Source organism: Aspergillus flavus, chromosome 5 (genome assembly GCF_009017415.1).
Source record: "Aspergillus flavus chromosome 5, complete sequence".
NCBI lineage: Eukaryota > Fungi > Ascomycota > Eurotiomycetes > Eurotiales > Aspergillaceae > Aspergillus > Aspergillus flavus.
Window position 1 is genome coordinate 976,589 of NC_092408.1, and position 22,418 is coordinate 999,006.

The window sequence follows — 22,418 nt, forward strand, 5'->3', positions numbered from 1 at the left end:
ATGGTCCATGTGGCCACGTGATATCTGACCAATAATATTTTGTACCCTTGATCCTCAAGCTACATGATTGGCCATCAGTCACGTGCCATTTGACCCAGCTGGCGAGGACTCTACGCGCACGCCTCCGTAACGTTTAGGGACTTCATATGTCTTACTACTATCGGTTCCACTTTCGAGTAAATGTAACTCTTCCAAGACATGACAAACCATGGTGCTATAACGGCAACGAATAGAAGAACGTCTGGCCCTGAATGAACAGTATTGTGATGTCAATCAGTGGAGTATGGACAAAGGCTCATGATCCTTTCCGGCCTTGGCCAACTAAAGTGGCACATTACCCGGAAATTCCGAGTTCCCTTGCATGTTGTTCTAATAACAAACATAGGGAGTTGGATACCGTAGATATATACGGAGTAAATCGATGATATCCAGGATATTCATTTAACGGCACAATCGATCGGACGATGAGCCACGGCTATGACTCTAGAAGAAAGAAACCTTTTCACTTCTGCTTTGGCTTATTACTACATAGCCCGAAGACTTAGGGTAGGATACTACATACGACCATAGGGTGTGGAGAACAGGGCTTCCCGTCCGCTCAGCCGTACTTAGGCCACTCGCATTTGCAAATTATGTATTAGATATACGGTAAACCAAGAGACAGTATAAGAGAGATGGGTGACAATCTGGTGAGAATATCGCCCACTAAGGTGAGTTGGGGGTAAGAAGGTGAACATTGACGAAGGTGAAAACCCCGGCTCAGCCCATGGTTTAACAAGTCTAGATGTTATAAAGAAGGGATAAAAGGTAGATTAAGCGAATCCGTATTGAACAACAAAGCAGGCGCCTGGAACAGTATACCAGCTACTGACGGGGTAAATTCAATTTTTGCCCTCTTGTCCTGGTACGTCACTAGGTCTCCGTACGCCCCTAGGCAATAAAAGCCACCAACGATATAGTATATAGTATTTCAATCCTTCCACCCACTTTTCCACATCAACTCTCTATTCCTATAATCTACTCTTCTCTCGCATAAGGCCGCATAGTTGGTCCCTCCCACTTATGCCGCCCCCTTACAATCCAATCTCCACAAGCAAACAACATCACAAATCCCAGCACCGGCCCGGCATAGTTCATATTCTCTGCGGTAACCGGCAGTGCCGATGGAAACGGCAAAAAGATAACAAAATAGGTAGCAAAAAGGATGGAAAGCAAATTCATGGGGAGACCCCATTTGCCCAGCGAAAATGTGCCCCGTGGGATATCCTGTGGCGCAGTGAAACGCTTGAACACGAGAAGGACGAGGGGGATCAGGTAGGAGATGTAGAGGCCCAGTGTGCTGAGAGAAAGGATTGCATTGAATGCCGCGGTAGAGCCGATCTGGATGAAGGAGAGGGCGAACATGCACGATGCGACGAGGAAGAGAGCGCGGAGGGGGATTTTATAGGTTGGGTCGACGCGGGCGAAGAAGTCGGAGAAGGGGAGGCCGTTATCGCGTGCGAATGCCCAGGTCAGGCGGGTTACGGAGGCGAGACCGTTAAAGAGGGCGATCCAGCCGGGGAGCATGCCCATCGCCATCAGCACGTAGGTTGCTGCTTTGGAGCCCGTGGCTTGGTAGGCGATTGTGATGATGGGGTAGCCCGTGGGGCTCAGCACGGCCTCAGTGTAGTCACCCATGCAGTACAGGACTGCGATGAGGTAGGCGAAGGCAAGGGTTCCGTTGATCATGGTGCCGAGGATCATGGACCGGGGCACGACCACTTTGGCGTTTTTGACTTCTTCGGCCATGTGAATTACTCCGTCGAGGCCTGTTTACATCGATTAGACCCTTGGTATGACAAGAGGTGAAGAAAATGGGGAGTATCCTACCAGCTAAGGGAGTAATGACACCAAGAAGACCAATGGAGAATACAACACCCGAATCCTTCCAGCCACTAAGGCCACCGACAAAGGTCTCCCAGACAAAGGAGTCCGGGTTTCGCGGAGCGAGAATAACGAATACTGCAATGGTGACGGGCAGGAAGATAACGTGCATGATTCCTGCAGCGACTTCAATAGCTCCCAGAACGCGACGCGCGAAGATATTGATCAGAATTGGGATAATCGCAACGGCCCACATGAGCAGCGTACCGCGCCATCGGACAAGTTCATAGTCAGGATGCGCCAGCACAACCAGGCCCTGGATTTGGGTTCCGATAAAGTACGGGGCGATGCAGACGAGAGCAGACCACGAGAAGACGGTGACCCAACCTGCTTTCATCAGCAATTGACCCAAAGAAAGCAAAGAATAATGCAGCCAGAAGCTCACCCTGGAAGAAACTAATAAATCGACGACCACGAGGCGCGAGGAAATAACTCCAGTGATATTGAGCACCGGCAGTAGGGTGTCTGTCAAGCTCGAGGTCAGCCCCATCCCGTTGGAAATGAGTCAAGCACATACAGAGAAGCAAGCTCGGCCAGAGAGCATGCGATAGTCAGATTGCCGACCGTACTTAAGATCATTCCATAGACGATCGCTGCTGGGCCGCCGTTGTACAACCCTGAGAGCAAACTACCACCAGCAGATTCCCATGTAGCGAGTAGACAGGCGGAGAAGGCGACGGAGGAGAAGAAGTTGAGATAGCGCTGTGAAAATAACTATTAGAGACTGTGTAGAACAGCTGGGCCGCGCAATTATACCTCCAATTGTTGCTTCTGGCGAATTGTAGCGCTCTCATACCCCCCATTCCTACTCCCTGCTTGGCCTGATCGCACAACGCTCTCGCTCTTCATTTCGATCTCTTCCTGCATTGTGAAGCATGAGTGATCTCTTCTTTCGCATACGCAAAACAAAAAGAAAGACAAGATGTGGGAGAAGAGAGGTCGACAGGAAATAGGCCAGTCTCCTGACCCAGAAGACGGCAAGAAGTACTGCCGACTTTTCTCATTTCCCTCCTAGGAGCTAGACAGGGATATTAATTGCATTATGAATGCGAAACGAATCGTCGTGGCCTCGGGCTGTGACGTGGTGCGCGGCGTTATAACGGTCTTGTCGCTTGGACGCACACCCTTGTCGTTCGCATGTCTAGTGGTAGTTAGTGTTAGATCTAAAATCTCCGGAGATCATGATAGAAATGCTGTGCCGCCAATTCAATGGCACGGCCCGTCCTTGGCGTTGTCTCGTTGGCGGCTCGAATGGTCTAGTGAGGAGCCGATTGCTTTCTAGTGGCCTTTGGTCCCTTTTTATATTGAGTCTGGACCACTTGACAATGCGATTGTCGGAAAAATCTCGTGTGAACCGAATTAACCCTTAGTCTTTCTAATTTAGCCGATGCAATCAGTAACCAATATATTGCACTCCCTGCGTAAGTGAGATGCGATGGTGCCATACCAATTGACCAGGGTAGCGACAGGGATGTAAAAAAAAATCAGATTTTATTATATGGTGGTGGCACCAGTCTCTCAGAGCAGGTCTCAAACTTGGACACGCACCTCATGGAGCGATGGCCGACCAAAAGGACGCCTTCCAGGCCCTGTCCAGTGAGAATCGCGGTACACTGATCACCTTGACCTCAGTCTCCCTTCTGATCGTGGCCATTATCTTCGTGGCCGCCAAGTTCGGGTCTGCGATCTACTTCAAGCAGCGACGCACCGCGGTCAATACTCCCATTTGGGCGGCTTTGATTCTTGCCATCATCCAAGTCGTTCTCCTACAGAAGGCTGTTGATCATGGATTGGGAAGACACCAAGACCTACTTAGCGATGACGATATCCAGACCTGGAGCAAGTTCGCATATGCTGCGCATATCCTGCTCATCGGTGCCATGTCGCTTTCGAAGATGTCGACCATTCTGTTGATTTGGAGGTTAACGCCGAGTAAGATCCTGCGTCGCAGCTGTGCTGTTGCCACTGGTATTGTCGTGGGCTGGTCGATATTCGCGGTGTTGGGTATCGCGTTTCAATGTGAGATGCCTGGTCCGTGGCTATACTCGCCCGAGAGATGTGCTGGGGAGGTCAGTATACACCAAGACAGTTCATGATTGCCGCTTATTCTGTAACAGGGTGCCATATTCTATCCGATCTCAGTCTTCAACATCCTCACGGAGGTCATCATCGTCGTCCTACCCTTCCTCATGATGCGCAACGTCCAGATGGCCTGGCACAAGCGAGTGAAGATCCTGTGCTCCTTCTCCGCGCGCTCAAGGTACTGATCACCAACCGCAACCTTTGACCACCAGGTTACACGGCTAATTCACTAACCCTCACAGCGTCGTCTGCCTCGGGATTGCGCACCTCGCCCTCATCTCCTCCTTCAGCCACTCAACCGACATCTCCTGTCCGTGACGCCCCATTCCCATTTCAAATACCGCGGGATGCATCTGACAAGTATCCATATAGGGGACATCGTGAACTGGGAAATCATCGCTCAAACAATGATGCTCACTGGCGTCATAACCGCCTGTGTTCCAACCCTCTACCACATCTTCGCCGGCCTACACTCGGGCCTCACCACAACGCAAATCCCCGATGGGATCGGCCTCGAACTTCCGCGGACCAAGGTAAGTGGGTATATCAACCAGTCTTCCTCGGGGGCAAGCCAGTCAGCTCGCGGCCGTTCGATGAAAAACGGGCGGTCGATGTTCGATGGGCGCAATACGGACGGGGTGGTTACAGAAGTTTCAACCGGTGGGAATCTGGGTCGTGATGAGGGGGATAGACAGTCGAGCTCGAGTGAAGGGGCGGAGAGTACGAGGCATTTGACGCAGGGGAACGGGGGTGTGCTTAGGACTGTCGATGTCACGGTGAGTGTTGAGAAACAGGATCATCGTGATAGACTATGAGGGATGTATATAGAGATGTAGATCAATGCCGATCGCAGTTCAGGTCATTCTTTGGATTTCCCGTAAGGCTCTCAGTCATAGCTGCATATGTTCGTGGGCTCTCCATTGCTCCGACCCGCGTTCTAGGGGTATATCTTGGGCGTTGATCTCTCAAGTATCAAAGTGGGAGACTTGGGCTTCACCCATTCAACACGATCAGCCAATGATAGTACTGGCATAGCTTGAGAAGTTATCTGTTCTTCTTTTACCTCGTCAACTATTAAACCACATCGGCAAAAAAGGAACATAACTCCGAAACTCAGGAAGAACCATTTGTCCTAAAATGAAGATAGCAGCCCCTGCCATAAACCCTCTAGTCTGGATTTTACAAGCACGCGCCCACGAATCTCTCCTCCACGCATCGAACATGCCCACCGGAGCACCAACTTTGAGTTGTGGATCAAGCGGTACAATCAATTCATCATCATCTGGGACCATGGACGCTGCGATCCGAACAAATATAATTCGAGCAGGGAGAGCAAGCCAGAATTCAACCAACCTGGGAGCGAGAGCCGCGAGAGCATAGACGTGACCTGCTGCTTGGCTATTATCCAGGTCCTGGTTAATGTCTATCATCCCCAGAGCATGTATTAGGTAGAGTTCGAGGAATAGCGTGATTGGGACTGCCAATCTGCGCAATATAACCTCCAGGAGGGCTATGGGAATCACTCGGAGCCAGCAATTCAGGCTGGGGAGTTGTTGGAAAAGGAACTTCCGCGATGGCTTGGTGATGACAATGTGGACCCAGAGGACTTGTAAATTTGCCAAAAGCGCTACGGAAATTAGGGAGCGGATGTCTCTTTTCAACGCTGAGTTGCCTTCCATGGGTAGGAGACCTGGGAGGATGGGATCTCGGGCTATGTCGTGGATGAGAACGAGGGCGAACCCTCGGAGGTAGAACGAGTTGCCGACCTGGGTACGTAGGTGATTGATAGTGGTGCGAAGAGAGTTGGTGATTGTATTTGAGGGTTGGCTGGTTGGTCCTTCAATCATGGATAGTGTCCCGATGAGCATCGTGTACGGGTATTGGATCTGAGCGGTTCGGGTTAGTCTTGGGCGGAGCCGGGTTACATTCCAACACTTACTAGCCATGACAGTATCATGAGAACTATTGGCAACAACATGTCTGGAAAAGAGCGAGGATTCGGGGAAGCCAAAGAAGTGGAGGAAGACGAAGAGTAGGAGATCAAGTAGAAACAGGAAGACGGAGAGGGTGGGGTTCATAAGATTATTGAGCTATAATTACCAAGGTGACAAAAGTACTGTACGTACAGTACATAAGGTACGCAGTTTTGCGATAGAGTAAGTGTATTACATATATCACGTTAGGTTAGTAGGTACAGGTACGTACTAACTTGGAACTGTATTTTATACACCTCTTCTGGACTAGCGTCTTGTCCCAACTAGATATGTTCATTCTCTTTACCCAAGGCGTCTTTTCCAATAAAGACACACCACGACATCACTACCATTACCGCCGCCAGCAACAGCGATACAAACAGTCCATCGGAATGATTGATCTCTACAGACACAAGGCACACGCGCCACAGTTGTTATTGTTGGAGGTACCCAGGGCTCGTGCCCTGAGGCCCAGTTCCCACTCCTTGCCGTTTTCGTCCTTAATCACCCAGACAATATTGGTAACGTCGTCTTTTCCTATCGAGTTCACCAAATCTCCCGCCAGTTCGCGGGTTGTCTTGTTCGTTTCGCACTTCTGTTCGGGGGATCCAGATCCTGCGGTGTGAAGCGAACTGATGATAGTTATCCCGTTGGCGGTATGACCCACGATAAAGTTGACCGCCTTGAGATAATCCTTCCATTCCAAGTTGCCTATATAATGCATTAAGCCTCGCGCGTACGCAGCATTGGTAAGCCTTCCTCCAAGGTTGACCGCACCCATACAGGCGGCCTGGAAGTTGCAGTAGGCCCATTCAAGCTGTCTTGCGTCATGAACATGGAGCGAGGTATCGTTGAGGTAATTGGACGGACCTTCTTCATCAAGTTTATGAAACCACAGGTCTTTGATCATGCTGTGTCTATCCACTTCGTGTGGAATCCAAAGGTCGAAGGCTTCGTCGAGGTAGGTCCCATCTTCTGAGTGGTAGGACTTTTCGGCTGTGCTGAATCCACCATGCATAATGGGGACCTGGATCTCCCCATCAATCCCCTCGTCAAGGTTATAGAGAGAGTCAGTCTCAAAACCTCCTATGTCGGAAGTATTCCGCTTCTTGCTAACAGAAACCACTTCAACGGATTTCCCGACGGTATTGAAAACATGAAGATTTAGACAGCCATTCGTGTTCGCGATTGCTCCGACAATGCTACCCGTACAGTCCTCGTTTTCGTAGACATTGACTTGGTAGAGGTCATCATGGACGTTATCAATTTTGACTAGCAGGGAGGATGCGACACCGTCATTCAGCTGGGCACAGCCACTGGGTCCAGCAAGTCGGTGGAGGCCGACATTTGAGCCAGTACAGCGCTCACCAGTATACTCAAACAACCGGTATCCCAGCGTCGCGGCGAATAGCGACGAGTACAAAACAAAACGAAGCATTTTCAAAGCCTTGAGCAAAAGAAAAGGGACAAAATGACTGGAAGGAAGAACTCGAGATTAACCAGAAGAATATGTTCTGATGTCTGGTATGAGTATCAAGGAGAAGACGTAAGAAAGCCCGGCTTTTATCAATTTCCATTCATGACTCTACCATTTTGTTCCCCTCATGCCATGTCATAATGCCGAGCATATTCCGAGTCGGCTAAGACTAGAAAAAGTTTCGGTTGGCTAGGTACATAAGTACATGGTGCCAGATGGTTGGATTGTTGGATTGTTGGATTAAGGACGCTAGTCAGGTTGTGCTCTCCAAGGGTTGACTTCGGGTGTATTTTTTGACCTTGCTTTAGCAGCTTGGCTATTTGTCAAGGCCGAGGACTTTCTAAGACCGTGTTAGGTGACAGTAATGCAGGTATAATCCTGAAATATATTGAAGCCTACATCTCACACTGGTGGGCTACCTGCATGGTGGGTCTGAGCCTCTGCAACCGCTAGATTGGTCCTAGCAGGCATTCGCTTGCGAGACGATGTGGTTGTATCTGTTCTTAACTTGCTAGCCAGACACAATCTGCGGTCTTAAGACGGATCTTCTTCGCCGGGTATGAGGGGAAACAGATTTTGGCCGTTACACTAGGGCTGAAGGAAACCTATTTACCTCTAGAGAAACAGATTGGCGGGAGAATAGGTAGAAGTATCAAGTTCATTGTTTACGTCGAGGCTTATGGCTATGACAGACATGTCCGCCGGGGACCATGATTGCATTTGCTCATTGTCTGGGATGAAAAGAAGGGGCCCAGTACTCTGATACCATATCACTTAGGCCCCGTCAGGGATTGTTCTTCCAAGACCCGTTGTTGACCTTGAGGCACTGCCAATCGGACTTGCCGCTTGCCCAACTATAGTTGAGCTGGCATGGAGTCGAGGTACAATCATATTGTCTCTACGACCAAGCCGCTCTATTCAGGGCTTGGGGAGAAGGGGGGATGCTGTCCTAACATGGATCCCACATGAACTGCGTATTACTGCGAAAACGCCTCGGGGAAAAGGAAGAATCACGTCAGGATTATACCTGAATTAGAACCTACCCTAGTTTCTTCCTTCTTGGCACTACTATATGCGAGCTGCAGCATCTGAACCTGCCGCTTCTGAGGTATTTCTACCATGAGCGCCCTACATCTCTAGATTACTTTTATAGTCATCAGCAAGTAGGCTCACATAGCTGGCCTAGGAAAAACCATGTTGCTTCTGGCGTTTGCAGTACAAATCATTACTTCCTTTTTCTATTGCCCCCACGAGACTAATATCTTTAGTCTGTTCTGAGAGATAGTCTATGGGACAGGGTTTGAATCAACAGTTTTCCTACCTTCATCCGGAATAGCTAATCTCTGGGAAAACTGGAGCCCTACATAAGCACTATCCATGTACCTAAGCCTTAGTCTCGAACCGATGACGGAAACCTGCCTTTTTCTTTTAAGAAAAAAGAAACCAATATCAGGAAGAACGTACCACCCCTTTAACTTCTATTGCAAATCGAGGCTCGCACAGTAAATTATCGGGCCTCAAATACGGAATCGATTTAAAAATCTGATGGCAGTCTTTTATACAAAGTGTGAGGCTTACAGTGGAGAACAACAATCAAGCTTCCTCTCAGTAATATTATCTCTTAGCTATAAAGCTTGTCTAGAGCAACTGGGTTTTCCATATACGGTAGTAACCAAAATGACAAAGAACGAATGCTTTGACTGGCTTATCTGGCGACTTCTTGGTGTACCTATTCTTTAGATGTTATATTACCGTCATTCCGACATGCACCACACCCTGCTTAATGAGCCATGTATCGGTAATTCATATGATACGTAAACTTACACTGATCAGGGTGTGTGGGGCTGGAATGTAAAACATGCATATAAATTTTGTGCCCGATGTAACATGGTCTCCAAATGATCCCTGTTCCAACTGAGGCTAGCATGTCGGATCCGACAAGTCTGACTGGGTTAAAAATCATAGTCTCACGCTGGCCAGGCGGCCAGCCCGAACATACTCCGCACATTAGGAGAGTATGGCTATAGGCATCGTTTTACCTTACTTGTTCTATGATCGCCGGGTGGCCGGGTGGGTTGCAAGTTAAAACTTGGAAATGAAAGCGAGGACCAACGTTACAGGGGCCATGGCAGTCAAGGCACCGCCTGCCACCCTCGTCTCAAATCCGCCTGAGACCTAAAGCTACCATGGCTTCTGGACTGTGGGGTGGTTGTCAGCCTTGATTTGAAGGAGTCCATGTCCTAGGCTGCGTGTTTATTCTCAGTATTCTGAAGCATGGGAGCTGGAGGGCCTGGGTTGCTCTACATCATCCCCCTACAAGTAATAGTGCATAATATTGAGTTTGTATAACTTATACCATCTGATTGCGTTGAGTCATCAGTACCAAGTCCAAAGCGCAATTAATGAATGTATATTGTTGGGGATAAGGTAGTCAAGACCCGCTCTTGATGGGTGCGGCATTTTGGTTGAGTGGGATTGAGATATATCGTGCATGCGTCTTATGGAACGCTGTTCAGTACCACCATGGCCCGATTCTTCAATTTGATCTATAACTGAATTTCATTGAAAGGGTGACCCAGTCTCCGGTCATGTTGCACGCTTCCCCACGGTGTTCCATTACTAGTTTGACTTCAAAGTGAATTTCTAATGTCTCATACGCTACTGATAAGTATCTATTTACTTGCTCAACCACGTAACCAAATCCTGTACAGTGGGACATTGCAGAAAAATGGACGCCTGAACATCAACACCTAGCTCTGCACGTATCTTGGCCGACAGTGCCAGTGACATTAGAGAATCCACACCCAACTCAGCAAAGGCGGCATCGCCTTTCAAATCGTCCAGATCCAGTCCGGTTTCCTCCGCAATGAGCGCGAGGCACGCAGTTGCTTGGGAAATCTGGCTTTGATCTTGTCCACCCTGTATAGGCTGGACTTGCTGCGTGACTGTCGCTACCGGGGCTGGAGAGTTAAACTTTGGTGAGATGCCAGCCTGATCTTCGTGTTGCGAATTGGTTACTTTGGAGGTAGGAGTCGTCAAGTTCTTAGGCCTCTGCAAAGCGCTGGCCGGGAGTGGCTGAGACTGAGTGTCATTCTCCTTGGTTTTGCCTTTGGTCGAATGAGTGTCGACAGATTGATTTCGCTTCTTACCAGCATCAACCCGAGGGAATAAAACCGGCATCAAAGCCCGAGGAACAGCTTTGAACTTAACCCCTGCACAGACGCCCACGAGCCTTTCACCGCGGTGCAGATATATATCTCCCGCATATGTCCCCGGTTCGCCATCGACAGGAAACATCCGGACAAAGTTGCGATACGTGACACTAGGGCCAGGCTCAAGGCGTTCCAGCAGCCGGAAGTGACGCCAGCCTGGGGTGATAAAAAAGAAATCACGGGATGACCCAGCGATTTTACCGTCACCTTGAACACCAAAAGAGTTCATGACGAAGCCGGCAAGCTGGAAAGCGCTGTCGATCCAGTGAGGTGGAGTGTGCCAAGTGCCATGCTCGTCATTATCAAGTAGGACGTCGGCAGTTGCTTCCAGAGTGTCCTCAGAGAATGCTACGCGCTGCATGCCGCGATAACGCGGGCCGTAGTCCACCACGTTTGCGAAGAGTTGATACGCGACGCTCTGCGAAAATTTGCTCACTCTGCTCTTGTCGGGACTATTTTCGTCGCCTGTAGTCATCTCCCACAGCGAATTGGCTCGTGCAGCAACCAGATGTGAAGTCATCTGCCACTGTTCTTGCCAGGTCTGCGCGTCTTCGTAGCAGACAGTTGCCGTGGCAAACGCCTTGTCGGTATTACGAGTCCCGTCTGGGCTTGCTGTGTATAGCCGTACTGTTGTTTGCTTTTGCGACATATCCAAGACTCCTTCGATTTGAATATATTGTGCCGGGGCCGACCCTTGTGATGCCTCTGGGTGTAACACCTGGGCTTCGAGTACTTCCATGTTTTTCACGTCCATGTGTGGTGTACCACCGTTTGGTACCATTTGCTTGTACAGGTGTTCACCAACGGTGAGAGTGATATCGGCCCAAATACTCTGTATAAGTTACAGTTAGCAATCTACCCAAGGAATTTGAAATGAAAGAAAATCAGGGCTTGAGATATCATACTCCAGTTACAACACTCCTCCCATTTAGCTTATGCCCGTCTGCTGCTCCCCGTAGGTCGGGATGATGCAAATTGGTTAGTCCCCTCATCTCTCCCATGGACTCGCCATATTCCTCTGAAATGATCTGTTGTACTGAAGAGGTGAAGAAAGCCGAAACGGGGGTTGAACTGTTGTCCTTGTTGCGTTGTCCAGCATTGGCTTTGTCTAACGTCCACGACCCCTCGTACTGAATCCAGTAATTCTTGTAGTTCCATTGGTACGAGTCGAGGTGAAGCAGGCGAGCGGGATTCTCCCTGAGATCAAAATACTCATTCCATGCAACAGCATGACCCAGGCAGTGTAGTGCTGCAAGAGTTCCTGTAAATGTAGACAGCGTATCGTCGCCACGGCGGAGGGATGCAAAGGCTTGCGTTGCCCCCTTGGCATAATGATTTTTGGCGAACGAGGTACAGACCGGGTGCGGCCCGATATCGATCCAGACCGTCTTGTCATTTACTATGCCATCTGACCATGCAGCGTCGAGGGCAGCGACAAAGTTAACAGGCTCGCGTGTTGCACGGGACAAATAACTTCCATCAAGAACGTGGTCCTCCGAAACGCACCGTCCGAGTAGTGGAGAGACAACTGGGACTGTAGGATTCTTAAATGTAACATACTGAGTTGCTCTCTCGAAGTCATCTAGGATGGGTGACATTTGCTGGCTGTGGAACGCAAAAGGTATGTCAAGAAGGACACATTTCAGTCCAGCCCCCATGAGCATGTCACGAAGGGAGGCCATATCCTCTCGCAGGCCGGTGACAACAATGTCGGTTAACCCATTCACACACGATACTTCGTAAGAATAGTGTTTCTCATCCTCTCGACACAATTCCTCTATGCGATCGACAGACGCACCACGAACTGACAACATGGCATGACTCTGGGGCTCGCAGGCAGCCGTCATGAGTTCAGCTCGCTTACCCACTAAGAATAGAGCGTCTGCCACAGACAAGACGCCAGCTGCGACCAACGCAGCATATTCTCCTAGGCTGTGACCGATAACCACGTTGGGCTTGATACCAAGCAGGCCCCAATACTGTACCAAGGCAATCTGAATAACCACCAGGGCAAGCTGAGTAACTACTGGACTATCAACTGTCGGCGTCGTAGAAGTTGTACTTGTGTCGCTATCACTCAAGGCTACAACGTCATGGCTTTCCTCGCTACCTGGGGTAGATTCCCTTTTCGGAAACCTGGTGGAGCGGATACTCGCTGCATCACCAGCAACGGTGGCTAGTATCGACGGGAAACCAAGGCGCCGAGCGATGCGATCGAGTTGGAGTACCTGGTCGCGGAACCAAGGTGCTCGCTCAAATAGCTGCGCTGCAGCGCCGTGGTAGAGACAGCCCTGGCCTGAGAAAGCAAATACAACAGGCTTTTTAGTAGCCGTAGCGACATGCTTCGCATGTGCATCGATATCATCAGCAGCGGCTTGCAGGAAAGAATGCAGCTGTGCAGTGCTGGAAACAGAGGTGGCAATGCGGATATGATGGTGAATCCGCCGAGCGCTCGTGGTATAAGCAATATCTCTGAGTCCCGTCTCTTTGTGATTATTCAGATAGTTGACCAAAGCCCTGACGTTAGCCCGAAGTGAAGCTTTGCTTTTAGCTGAGATGCACACCACTTCGCTGCTAGGCACAACCTGCTGCGAGTGATTTTTATCTCTATCCATGCGTTCCAACGGGGCATCCTCGAGCAGTAACGTCGTATTGCCGCCATGGGCACCGAAGCTGTTCACAATAGAGTAACGCCTCTTGAAGGCCGACGTTGGAAGCCATGGAGTGTTCTCAGAGAGTACACCGGCGTTGCGGTTGGCAAGAGTTTTAGCCACAACAGGGTTCATGGCCGTCTGGATGCCAATATGACGGGGAATCATGTTATTCTGGTACATCAACAGAACCTTGATCAAGGATGCAATGCCTGCAGCAGCTTCGCCGTGGCCAATGTTGGATTTGACGGCGCCCAGATGAAGGCGCTTGTCAGGGTGTAGCCGCCGGTCTGAAGGTGCGAAAAAGTCAAGTACAGACTCAGACTCAACAGCGTCTCCAACCTGAAATTACAACGAGACTCTGGGGTCAGCTTGATATTTCAAGGACAACCACTCGATTGACATATTTGGGTAGACAAACCTGAGTTCCTGTGCCATGAAGCTCGACAAAACTAACGTCCAGAGGGCTAACACCCGCCTTGTCCATAACCTGGCGATAGTTCTCTTTCTGAGCCGCGGCATGTGGTTGAGTAATGGAAATGCTCTCCGCTGAATGGTTTGTAGCACCAGCTACAATAGATGCCAGAATCACATCGTTATCAGCTAAAGCATCGTCTAGTCGTTTGATCACGACAGATCCCACGCCATCTGCCCGGCAGTAACCGTCGGCAGTAATATCCCACACCTTACACTGGCCAGTCTTTGATAAGAAGTGCCCTTTGCTCAACATGCAGTAGATATCCGGACTTGTCTTGCAAGGTTCTCACGTTAGTATTGTGGCAACACCTATCGCCCGCCTATTCGGGCACGACTCATTCTGGCGACTTACAATGACGTTCAGACCCCCGGCAACTACAGTGTCGGCCTCGCCAGCCCACAGCGCCGAACAAGCGGCCTGAACTGCAGCTAATCCACTGGAGCATGCGGTGTCGATGTTGAAACTGGGCCCTTGGAAATTGAAAAAGTAGTTGATGCGGCCGTTACCAAATCCTCTTTCCGTCCCAGGAATGCCGTACGTGCCAATCTTCTGGCCTGCGTTGACCTCGCGGTAGTCGTCACTAGCCTGTCCATAATACGTTCCAACTCGAGAGAGGTGAGAAGAAGGCGTGCGGTTGGGCACGAAGCCGGCCATCTCGAGCGCCTCATACGCTGTAACCAGTGCTAGGCGCTGCATTGGGTCTGTTTGCTCGGCCTATTTCAAGAGTTGTGTTGGGTTAGATTATCGATATAAAGGCGAGCTTGTGGATTCATGTTGCTATCTTACCTCGCGTGGTGACATATTGAAGAATCCTGCGTCAAAATAGCCGGGGTTGTCTATGAAGTTACCAAATCGGGTTCCAACTGTATTCTCTTTCTCACCACTAGGATCGAAGTGGGCATCCAGATCGAATCTGTCCGGAGGGACAGTAGTGTGAGTATCAACTCCGTTTACGAGCAGCTCCCAAAATCGTTCAGGGGTATCTGCGCCACCCGGCATACGACATGACATGCCGACGACAGCTAGCTTTGCGTTTTGCGGAGAGGTTGGGCTATGTTGAGGTTGATCAAATGCGTCGCGCATGGCCCAATCAACCAGAGACTCGCGAATCACATCACGAGTCGAGAGGTCTTCGGCGACGTCGGCGACGATGGTGTCTGACATGACGGATGCTCTGTAATGAAGTATCTGACAGGACTGCATATCCGGTCGTTGTCCGCCCGACAGCTGCGTCACCACGCCATTTGCGACCTTGTCGAAGAATAGCGGCTTGGTTAAAGCCTCGGTACAGATGGCCTCTATCAAATGGTATGCATCGGAACACTGAAATGGTGAACCTGTAAATGGCGATATTAATGGCACCTGTGTAGCACGGGTGCCCCATCTCTCCCAGACCTCTGCCGTGGCAAGGATGGAACGCACATCGTCGTAGTCATATACATTTGGAACATGACACAGCCCTCCTGAGATGGGCAGCTCTGAGTGCCTTGAAGAACGAAGTATCTCTGACTCCCGGAAGAGTTGCTTGAGACGTGTGGGAGGACCTGTGATTCCAACGGAGGTATTATCAACGTGGCTAATACTCACGCCAGTCAGTGGCATTGTATTTGTACCAGTGCGTTGTAATTCTTCTTGGTGGTTGAAACGGTCCAACTCTTCCCGAATGATTTCTACTGGTACGCCTATCACGACCGTAGCCCAGCTAACTGACGTAGCTTGCTCTGTCACAGTAGGCTCAAGCGTCTGGGAAACGCGCTGTACATGAACACAGAATGCAAAAGCGGTCCGTACGCTTTCAGCTCCGTATGAGACGAGGTCCGATAAGGACTCGGAAACAGCTACTGCTGCTGCTGAAAATAGGCCGACGCTTATTCCTACCAAGCATGCCGGACGGCGGTATGAAGTATTAAGTGTCTCATGGTGTCTGTATGTAGTTACATAGAATATTAGCTCATATCTAACCCTAGCATCTACTAGAAAGCACTGGCAATAGTTCTATAGAACGGGATATAGCGACTCACCCGATGAGCATAGCTATCTCGTAGATGCATAGAAAAGCACCGTCCCAAGCACCACTTAGGGAGCTGCTCTTGAAGTCATCCCAGTGCGAGGCCAGCGTGACCACATCGTGGAATGGCGGTACAGAATCTCGCAATGGCCGTGGCAGCTTCTGAACCTCCGTTCTAAGAACCAAGGCACAGTTCTGCAAGAACCTAGCAAGGTGCGGATAGCCAGGTAACATGGAATATCTGTGCAGTCTGCGTATCAGGTCCTGGATTTCACCACTGGGAAGCTCGTGACTGAATAGAATAAATTCTTCAGGTATATTGGCGTCCATGTCGACGTTCGCATGGCTGGGACTTGGTGAGCGTGATTCGGAAGGAGTAATAGTGGTGTTTTCGATCATTGTGTGAGTTTTGAAAGTATCTCTCGTCTCTCGAAGAAAACAAAGGTTCAGAAAGTAATGTTGAATCCAGTAGAATAGCAAATCCTAATCGGATGGGGAAACCAGTCGAAGGCTTTTCAGCTTTCATTAGAGAGCAAATCGAACATCTGTAACGTGACCTCTAGGGGTGGTGTGGACCATCAACTACGAATCCTATACAACCGATAGACCTCGTGTTACTCTCCAATGGTATTCATGTTTCTATTCTAAACATAGATGGACTACTACTGGCTGGGAATAGTCTACGTAGTTTCCAGCTGACTTCTCGTTTCTCGTAGACTGGCTTGGCTTAGGGTAGACAGAGAATTGCGTTCCATGGCGCCAACAAAGGTCGGAATCCGACTCGGGGGATTATTTGACGCAGGTACTGATGAACCACTATACTCAATTGAGCAGTCTTAGCGGTGGCAGCGTTGATTCGAATTGGAGATCATTGGGGCGCTATATTGCTAAGCTCGTATCAAGTATATTCAGTCAAACCGAGACGGCCTCCGAGGAATCCTTCAACAGTCACTTTCCGGCTACAGGGCCGCAGTGGTGACGAAGATGCAAGTAGATCAGACTGCCAGATTCTAAACGATCGGAAAGAGAAATGTGCACATGTACAGAAAAGCCGAAAGGAAAATCATGCAGAAATGTCAGTCAATGCGTATGTCCTACAAAACTATCATTTAGGTACTCCAAAATGCAAATTCTTCATTATCGTAAACAACTACTAAGAACCAAAGTTTCTTTGCTAAAGTGGCTGGACCGTTGCGAACCAATGTGTAGTCCTATCTGGTCCAACCAGTCTACAACCGACCTCGCCTCGCTCTAGCAACATATATAAAACTTGATCCAACAGAGGCCCCACAGCAGAGTCAAACGTTGCGCTATCCTTGGAGACTTCTCCGTAAATGAGACCGCCTATGTCAGCTGTGGATAGGCCCTGCACTGTCTCCGTTCCATTAATGTCTTGGTCGATACGACTATCACTAGAGTCGCTGACGCCTCCTGTGTAGCCGCTTCTGGCTTTTCTAGCACTTCTCGCGCTACTCCCATTACGGAATGAAGGAGAGGAAGAAGTCTCTCTAGCCAAAACCGAGTATATCTGCTTCTCCCTTGAGACTCTCTGCGCGATATATTTTGCAATGGTTTGAGGCAGGTTAGATATCATGTCTCCGTGGCCGGGGTACCCAACGGCGCACTTTAGGCTTGCCATCTGGCGAAGGCTGGCTGTGTAGGCTTCTAGGTCCTCAGCAACACTATAGCCATGGCCTAGCACGTTGTCACCGGTGAACATCGCGTTTTCCTCTTCCAACACGAAGCACATGTGGTCAACGGTGTGCCCGGGTGTCAGGACTGCCCTTAGGGTCGCATCTCGTGTTTGGAAGATTTGGCCGTTCACAATGTCCAGCTGGCCGTGGTCAGGCATGTGCTTGTATATAGTTATGTTGGAATCATGGGCAAGGAGGTCGGCTATCCCGCCAGTATGGTCCTTGTGCCAGTGCGTGAGAAGGACTTGGGAAATGGAGATGTCGTGGTCTTCGAGATATCTGGTCACACTCAGTGCCCATTGTGGGGATCCCTGTTGACGTCGGTTATTGAGTTCCTGGGCGAGAACATGAAAACAAAAAATATTGACAGATTTCAAAAGTTAACAGGATATCGAAGTACGTATCTAGATTATTCCCAACTGTACCAAAGTAGGAGTGACACACCCAGGAACAGAGGAACCGCGAAGAGTGCTCAAATGGTGGGCAAGCGCCATACCTCTCCAGTGTCAATGAGTATCCTAGAGCTTCCAGTACCAACTAGGTATGTGTTGGTGCCCTGGAGTTGCATGCTTCCGGGGTTGTATCCCAGAAAGCGCACAACACGGTCAGACAAGCCATCGTCGACTTCTGCGAGCACAGGAAGCTTGCTTCGCTGTGTCTCTAGATAGCCAGCCCAGAATGGCGACGAGTAAAATCCCTCCGGCATGGTTGTTGAAAGCATTGACACGCCAGTGACAGAGAAGACAGATTCTCAATTCGTTACAAGAAATTCAGTCAACAAGATTGTTGCTATACGAGGCGTAAGCCGGGCTGTGCTGCGGAAGCCAAGGCTGTGGAATACTGAAGCTCGGATTCCGAGAGTCAGCAGCCTGCCTCAACCCTAACATAATCCCTCCGAAAAAAAAAAAAAAAAGCCCCCGGGAGCAACACGAGGTCCGAACAGACGACAATAGCCGATAATGTGTCAGAATCAGTGATTTCTGTATAGTAATGTTTGTGCAAGGCAACATTTGGAATTTATATATGTCTTTCACTTCGTCCTACCTAGTTTGTAGAAATTCAGAATAAACGCTTATCCATTTCAGCACAGCAACATTACGAACACAACAAGATAAAAGAGAAATCATTGCATTTAGTTTTATCAAGTATGACGAACGTTCCGGAAAAGTGCCAGGTGCTCGTCATCGGTGGTGGGCCAGCTGGCTCCTATTCTGCATCGGCTCTTGCGCGGGAGGGAATCGATGTGGTCCTCCTTGAGGCAGAGAAGTTTCCTAGGTGAGTTTCCGGCGCTTTGAGGGGGTGGATAAATCAACTCTTGATATTTCCCGTATTCTTACACATGCACTAGATACCACATCGGTGAAAGCATGCTCCCGTCAATGCGACACTTTCTCAAGTTTATTGACGCCTACGACAAGTGGGATGCCCATGGTTTTAATGTAAAGGTGAGTAGTAAAAGCCCATAACCTTTTTGCTAGCTGTATAAGGACACTGGTCGCTGACACCTCGAGCAGAACGGAGGTGCCTTTCGTCTCAACTGGTCCAGGCCTGAAACATGTAAGTCTCCAGCAGTTATTCAATAGAGCCCGATGTAATTGCGATGCATGTGAGTACGCCTAACTTCTTTTAGATACGGATTTCATCGCAGCGGGTGGACCAGGAGGCTATGCCTGGAATGTGATCAGATCCGAGGCAGATGAGCTGCTCTTCAAGCATGCAGCCGAATGTGGCGTGAAGACATTTGACGATACCAAGGTGGCATCAATCGAGTTTGCCCCATCTGAAGACGCGAATCCCTTGGGCCGTCCCGTATCTGCTACTTGGACTCGCAAGGACGGGACTTCTGGCACTCTTGCCATGGATTATATCGTGGATGCATCGGGTAGAAATGGTCTTATCAGCACCAAGTATCTCAAGAATCGGACCTTCAACAAGGGGCTGAGGAACGTTGCCAGTTGGGGTTACTGGAAGGGAGGTGGTGTTCACGGTGTCGGCACACACAAAGAGGGTGCTCCCTATTTCGAAGCACTCAAAGGTACGACTCAACTGGGTGTTTCATACTGCCTTCAGAGAGGAAATCATGCTAACTCGAGTCTTCATAACTCAACAGATGCGAGTGGATGGGTATGGTTTATCCCTCTGCACAACGGCACCCACTCAGTAGGTGTTGTTCAGAACCAAGAAATGGCGACCGAGAAGAAGCGCAAAATGGCCGAACCTTCCTCCAAGGGCTTCTACCTGGAGTCTCTGGAGTTTGTTCCCGGCATTAAGGAATTGCTTTCCAACGCGGAGCTCATATCGGAAGTCAAGTCGGCTTCTGATTGGTCATACAGTGCCTCCAATTATGCCTTCCCGGGTGTGCGCATTGCTGGAGATGCTGGATCCTTCATTGACCCATTCTTCTCTTCTGGTGTGCACTTGGCTCTGTCGGGAGGTCTGTCCGCAGCAACCACTATTGCAGCGGCTATCCGCGGTGACTGCGATGAGACTGTTGCGGCGTCGTGGCACGACAAGAAGACTTCCGAAAGCTACACACGGTTCCTGTTGGTCGTGTCTAGTGCATTGAAGCAGATCCGGTCTCAAGACGAGCCCGTAATCAGTGATTTTGATGAGCAAAGCTTTGAAAGAGCGTTTGATTTGTTCAGACCCAGTAAGTTCATTTCATATGATGATCGAACAGTGAAGTCAATGATTCTAACCGCATGATCTAGTTATCCAAGGACAGGCTGATGCCGACGCAAAGGGAAAGCTGACCCAAGCTGAAATGTCCAAGACGGTCGAGTTCTGTTTCAGGGCATTTGCGCATGTCTCGTTTGAAGAGAAAGAGGCTCTCGTGCAGAAGCTGAAGTCACTCGGCCACGATGCAGATGCTAACGATGAGGCCAACCGCAAGGCTCTCGACGAACTCGAGAAGCATCTGACACCAGAGGAGCAGGCAATCCTAAAGACCCTGAAGGGACGACGCATGGTCCGCCCCGAGGATTCGCTCAACATTGACAATTTCACCCTTGACTCTATCGACGGCCTCGCTCCGCGTTTGGAGAGGGGAAACCTCGGATTGTCCCCAGCGAAGAAAGCCGAGGTCAAATACACAACCCATGATGCGCTGTCTTTCCTCAACGGCGAAGCAAGAGCGGCCAAGAAGACGCTTTCAAATGGCGAATCCCAAACCAATGGAAACCACTTGTGCAAAGACCACGACCAGACGAATGGTCATACCGCAATTAACGGCCATATCGAGAACAATAGCCAGGGAGACACTAATGGACATACGGAGGCCAATGGCCACAGCCAAACAAATGGTCATTCCAATGGCCATGCCCACACAAATGGAAGCCACACGACCAACGCCCATGATGAATTAAATGGACACAACAATGTCGAGGTGCGCTCCGTCAAAAGCTGCATGGCAGACCTCATTGCAGCCGAGAAGATTTCTTCCCAGACTTCAATCGAAGAAGGCACTAGGCACCGTTTGATCTCGTCACTGCACCAATCGGCGGAGGACTTAGAGACTCCTTTCGACACTGTGGTGCGATTAGTTGATGCGGTAAGCTAAAATAAAATCAATTCCGGGCTTGGATGCATCACGTTATGTATACTAATGAAGCTCTCAAAATAGGGTCGACAGACAGCAATGGTTTGCATAGGCGGGGACCTTGGAATCTTCAAGTCCCTCGTGGAGAGCAAAAGACCGTTGTCAGCCGAAGAGCTTGCCAAGGCTACTATGGCGGACCCACTGCTCGTCGCTCGCATCATGCGATACATGGTCGCCAGTCGTCTGGTCGGAGAGACAGGACCTGACCAGTACGTGGCCAGCAAGAAGACGTACGTCTTTGCCGACCCACGCATTGAGCATCCCATCCGGTTTTTCCATGCGTTCAGCAATCCTGCCTTCCATGCTTTGCCCGAATTCTTAAAGGAGACTGGATATCAAAATGAACCCAAGGGCAGTGCGTTTCAAAAGGCTCTCAACACGGATCTGGAGCCCTATCCCTGGCTTAAGCAGCATCCGGATGTGTTGAAGAACTTTCAGGCTGCCATGCGGCTGACCAGAGACGCCAATGGTGTGGATATGATGCCTCTCGATCAGTCTGTCAGCATTGGACATGACGGTGCCATGTTTGTAGACATTGGTGGCAACACTGGCCATCAGGCTGCTGAAGTGCTGTCCAAGTACCCGGAGCTCGCTGGCCGAGTGATCGTTCAGGACCGTGGTGAAGTCATCAAATGTGCCCCCGATATCAAAGGCATTCAGTGGATGGAGCACGACTTCTTTCAAACCCAGCCCGTGAAAGGTGCCAAGTATTACTATCTGCGAGCTATTCTTCACAACTGGGACGACAAGAACACGGTGCAGATTCTCTCCAACATTGTGCCCGCCATGTCAGCGGATTCCCTGGTGGCGATTGATGAAGTGGTTGTGCCAGAGGAGAATGCTCATGTATGGCCGGCCGGGCTCGATCTTCAAATGTATTCTTTATTCAGTACAACGGAACGGACGGCGTCGCAGTGGGATGCCATCCTGGACAAAGCAGGGCTACGTGCTGTGGCGGTTAAGAAGTATGCGCCGGTTATGCAAAGCTCGGTCATCTTTGCGGCTGCCAAGTGATTTCTTTTAGTATTTCTCAGTTTAGGCACAACAAAATACCAAATTTGCAGTTATACAGCGTACGGCCTGTACACAGTTAATAGGCGGGTGAGCTCCCTGGGTACTCGTAGGACTTGGGGTAGGGAGCCAAGTTCCGTCCATCTCGGCGATGTTGATGTACTTACTTCGTAGATATGCGTCTTGAAACTTGTCTAATTGTTTTCCGTTTTGCAGGGATGCTTTTGTTGCAATTTAATATTTATCCACTGCTCTGACAAAAAGGTCAAGTTCGTTCTTGACGAGGATCTTCCTGGCGTAAATCGATGATA

General features: G+C 49.7%; 6 protein-coding genes across 6 annotated transcripts; 2 read left to right on the forward strand and 4 right to left on the reverse strand.

Annotated features, from left to right (window-relative positions):
- Positions 1–1,017: 1,017 nt before the first annotated feature.
- F9C07_6614 (putative GABA permease) lies at positions 1,018–2,790 on the reverse strand (the record flags this gene model as incomplete). Its single annotated transcript, XM_071511490.1, has 5 exons — positions 1,018–1,808; positions 1,870–2,253; positions 2,309–2,388; positions 2,441–2,637; positions 2,680–2,790. The coding sequence occupies 5 exons, from the start codon at positions 2,788–2,790 to the stop codon at positions 1,018–1,020; spliced, it is 1,563 nt and encodes a 520-aa protein (XP_071364295.1).
- Positions 2,791–3,482: 692 nt separating this feature from the next.
- On the forward strand, positions 3,483–4,820 carry F9C07_6613 (uncharacterized protein; the record flags this gene model as incomplete). Its single annotated transcript, XM_041293613.1, has 4 exons — positions 3,483–3,992; positions 4,041–4,183; positions 4,248–4,315; positions 4,378–4,820. 4 exons carry the CDS (start codon positions 3,483–3,485, stop codon positions 4,818–4,820), a joined length of 1,164 nt encoding a protein of 387 aa, XP_041147329.1.
- Positions 4,821–5,072: 252 nt separating this feature from the next.
- F9C07_6612 (uncharacterized protein) lies at positions 5,073–7,416 on the reverse strand (the record flags this gene model as incomplete). The annotated part of the gene is made up of 2 exons (XM_041286728.2): positions 5,073–5,710; positions 6,762–7,416. The coding sequence occupies 2 exons, from the start codon at positions 7,414–7,416 to the stop codon at positions 5,073–5,075; spliced, it is 1,293 nt and encodes a 430-aa protein (XP_041147330.2).
- A 1,782-nt stretch (positions 7,417–9,198) lies between these two features.
- F9C07_2284541 (polyketide synthase module) lies at positions 9,199–16,385 on the reverse strand. The gene is made up of 6 exons (XM_041292691.2): positions 15,818–16,385; positions 14,583–15,720; positions 14,148–14,510; positions 13,740–14,069; positions 11,573–13,660; positions 9,199–11,499 (listed from the first exon to the last, which is right to left on the reverse strand). The coding sequence occupies exons 1-6, from the start codon at positions 16,201–16,203 to the stop codon at positions 10,132–10,134; spliced, it is 5,673 nt and encodes a 1,890-aa protein (XP_041147332.1). The 5' UTR covers positions 16,204–16,385; the 3' UTR covers positions 9,199–10,131.
- Positions 16,386–16,898: 513 nt separating this feature from the next.
- F9C07_2284542 (metallo-beta-lactamase domain protein) lies at positions 16,899–18,360 on the reverse strand. Its single transcript, XM_041292692.2, has 2 exons — positions 17,995–18,360; positions 16,899–17,809 (listed from the first exon to the last, which is right to left on the reverse strand). The coding sequence occupies exons 1-2, from the start codon at positions 18,217–18,219 to the stop codon at positions 16,979–16,981; spliced, it is 1,056 nt and encodes a 351-aa protein (XP_041147333.2). The 5' UTR covers positions 18,220–18,360; the 3' UTR covers positions 16,899–16,978.
- Positions 18,361–18,462: 102 nt separating this feature from the next.
- Positions 18,463–22,400, forward strand: F9C07_2284543 (putative O-methyltransferase). The gene is made up of 6 exons (XM_071510700.1): positions 18,463–18,773; positions 18,847–18,943; positions 19,013–19,055; positions 19,129–20,148; positions 20,210–21,048; positions 21,121–22,400. The coding sequence occupies exons 1-6, from the start codon at positions 18,646–18,648 to the stop codon at positions 22,108–22,110; spliced, it is 3,117 nt and encodes a 1,038-aa protein (XP_071364296.1). The 5' UTR covers positions 18,463–18,645; the 3' UTR covers positions 22,111–22,400.
- Positions 22,401–22,418: the final 18 nt, after the last annotated feature.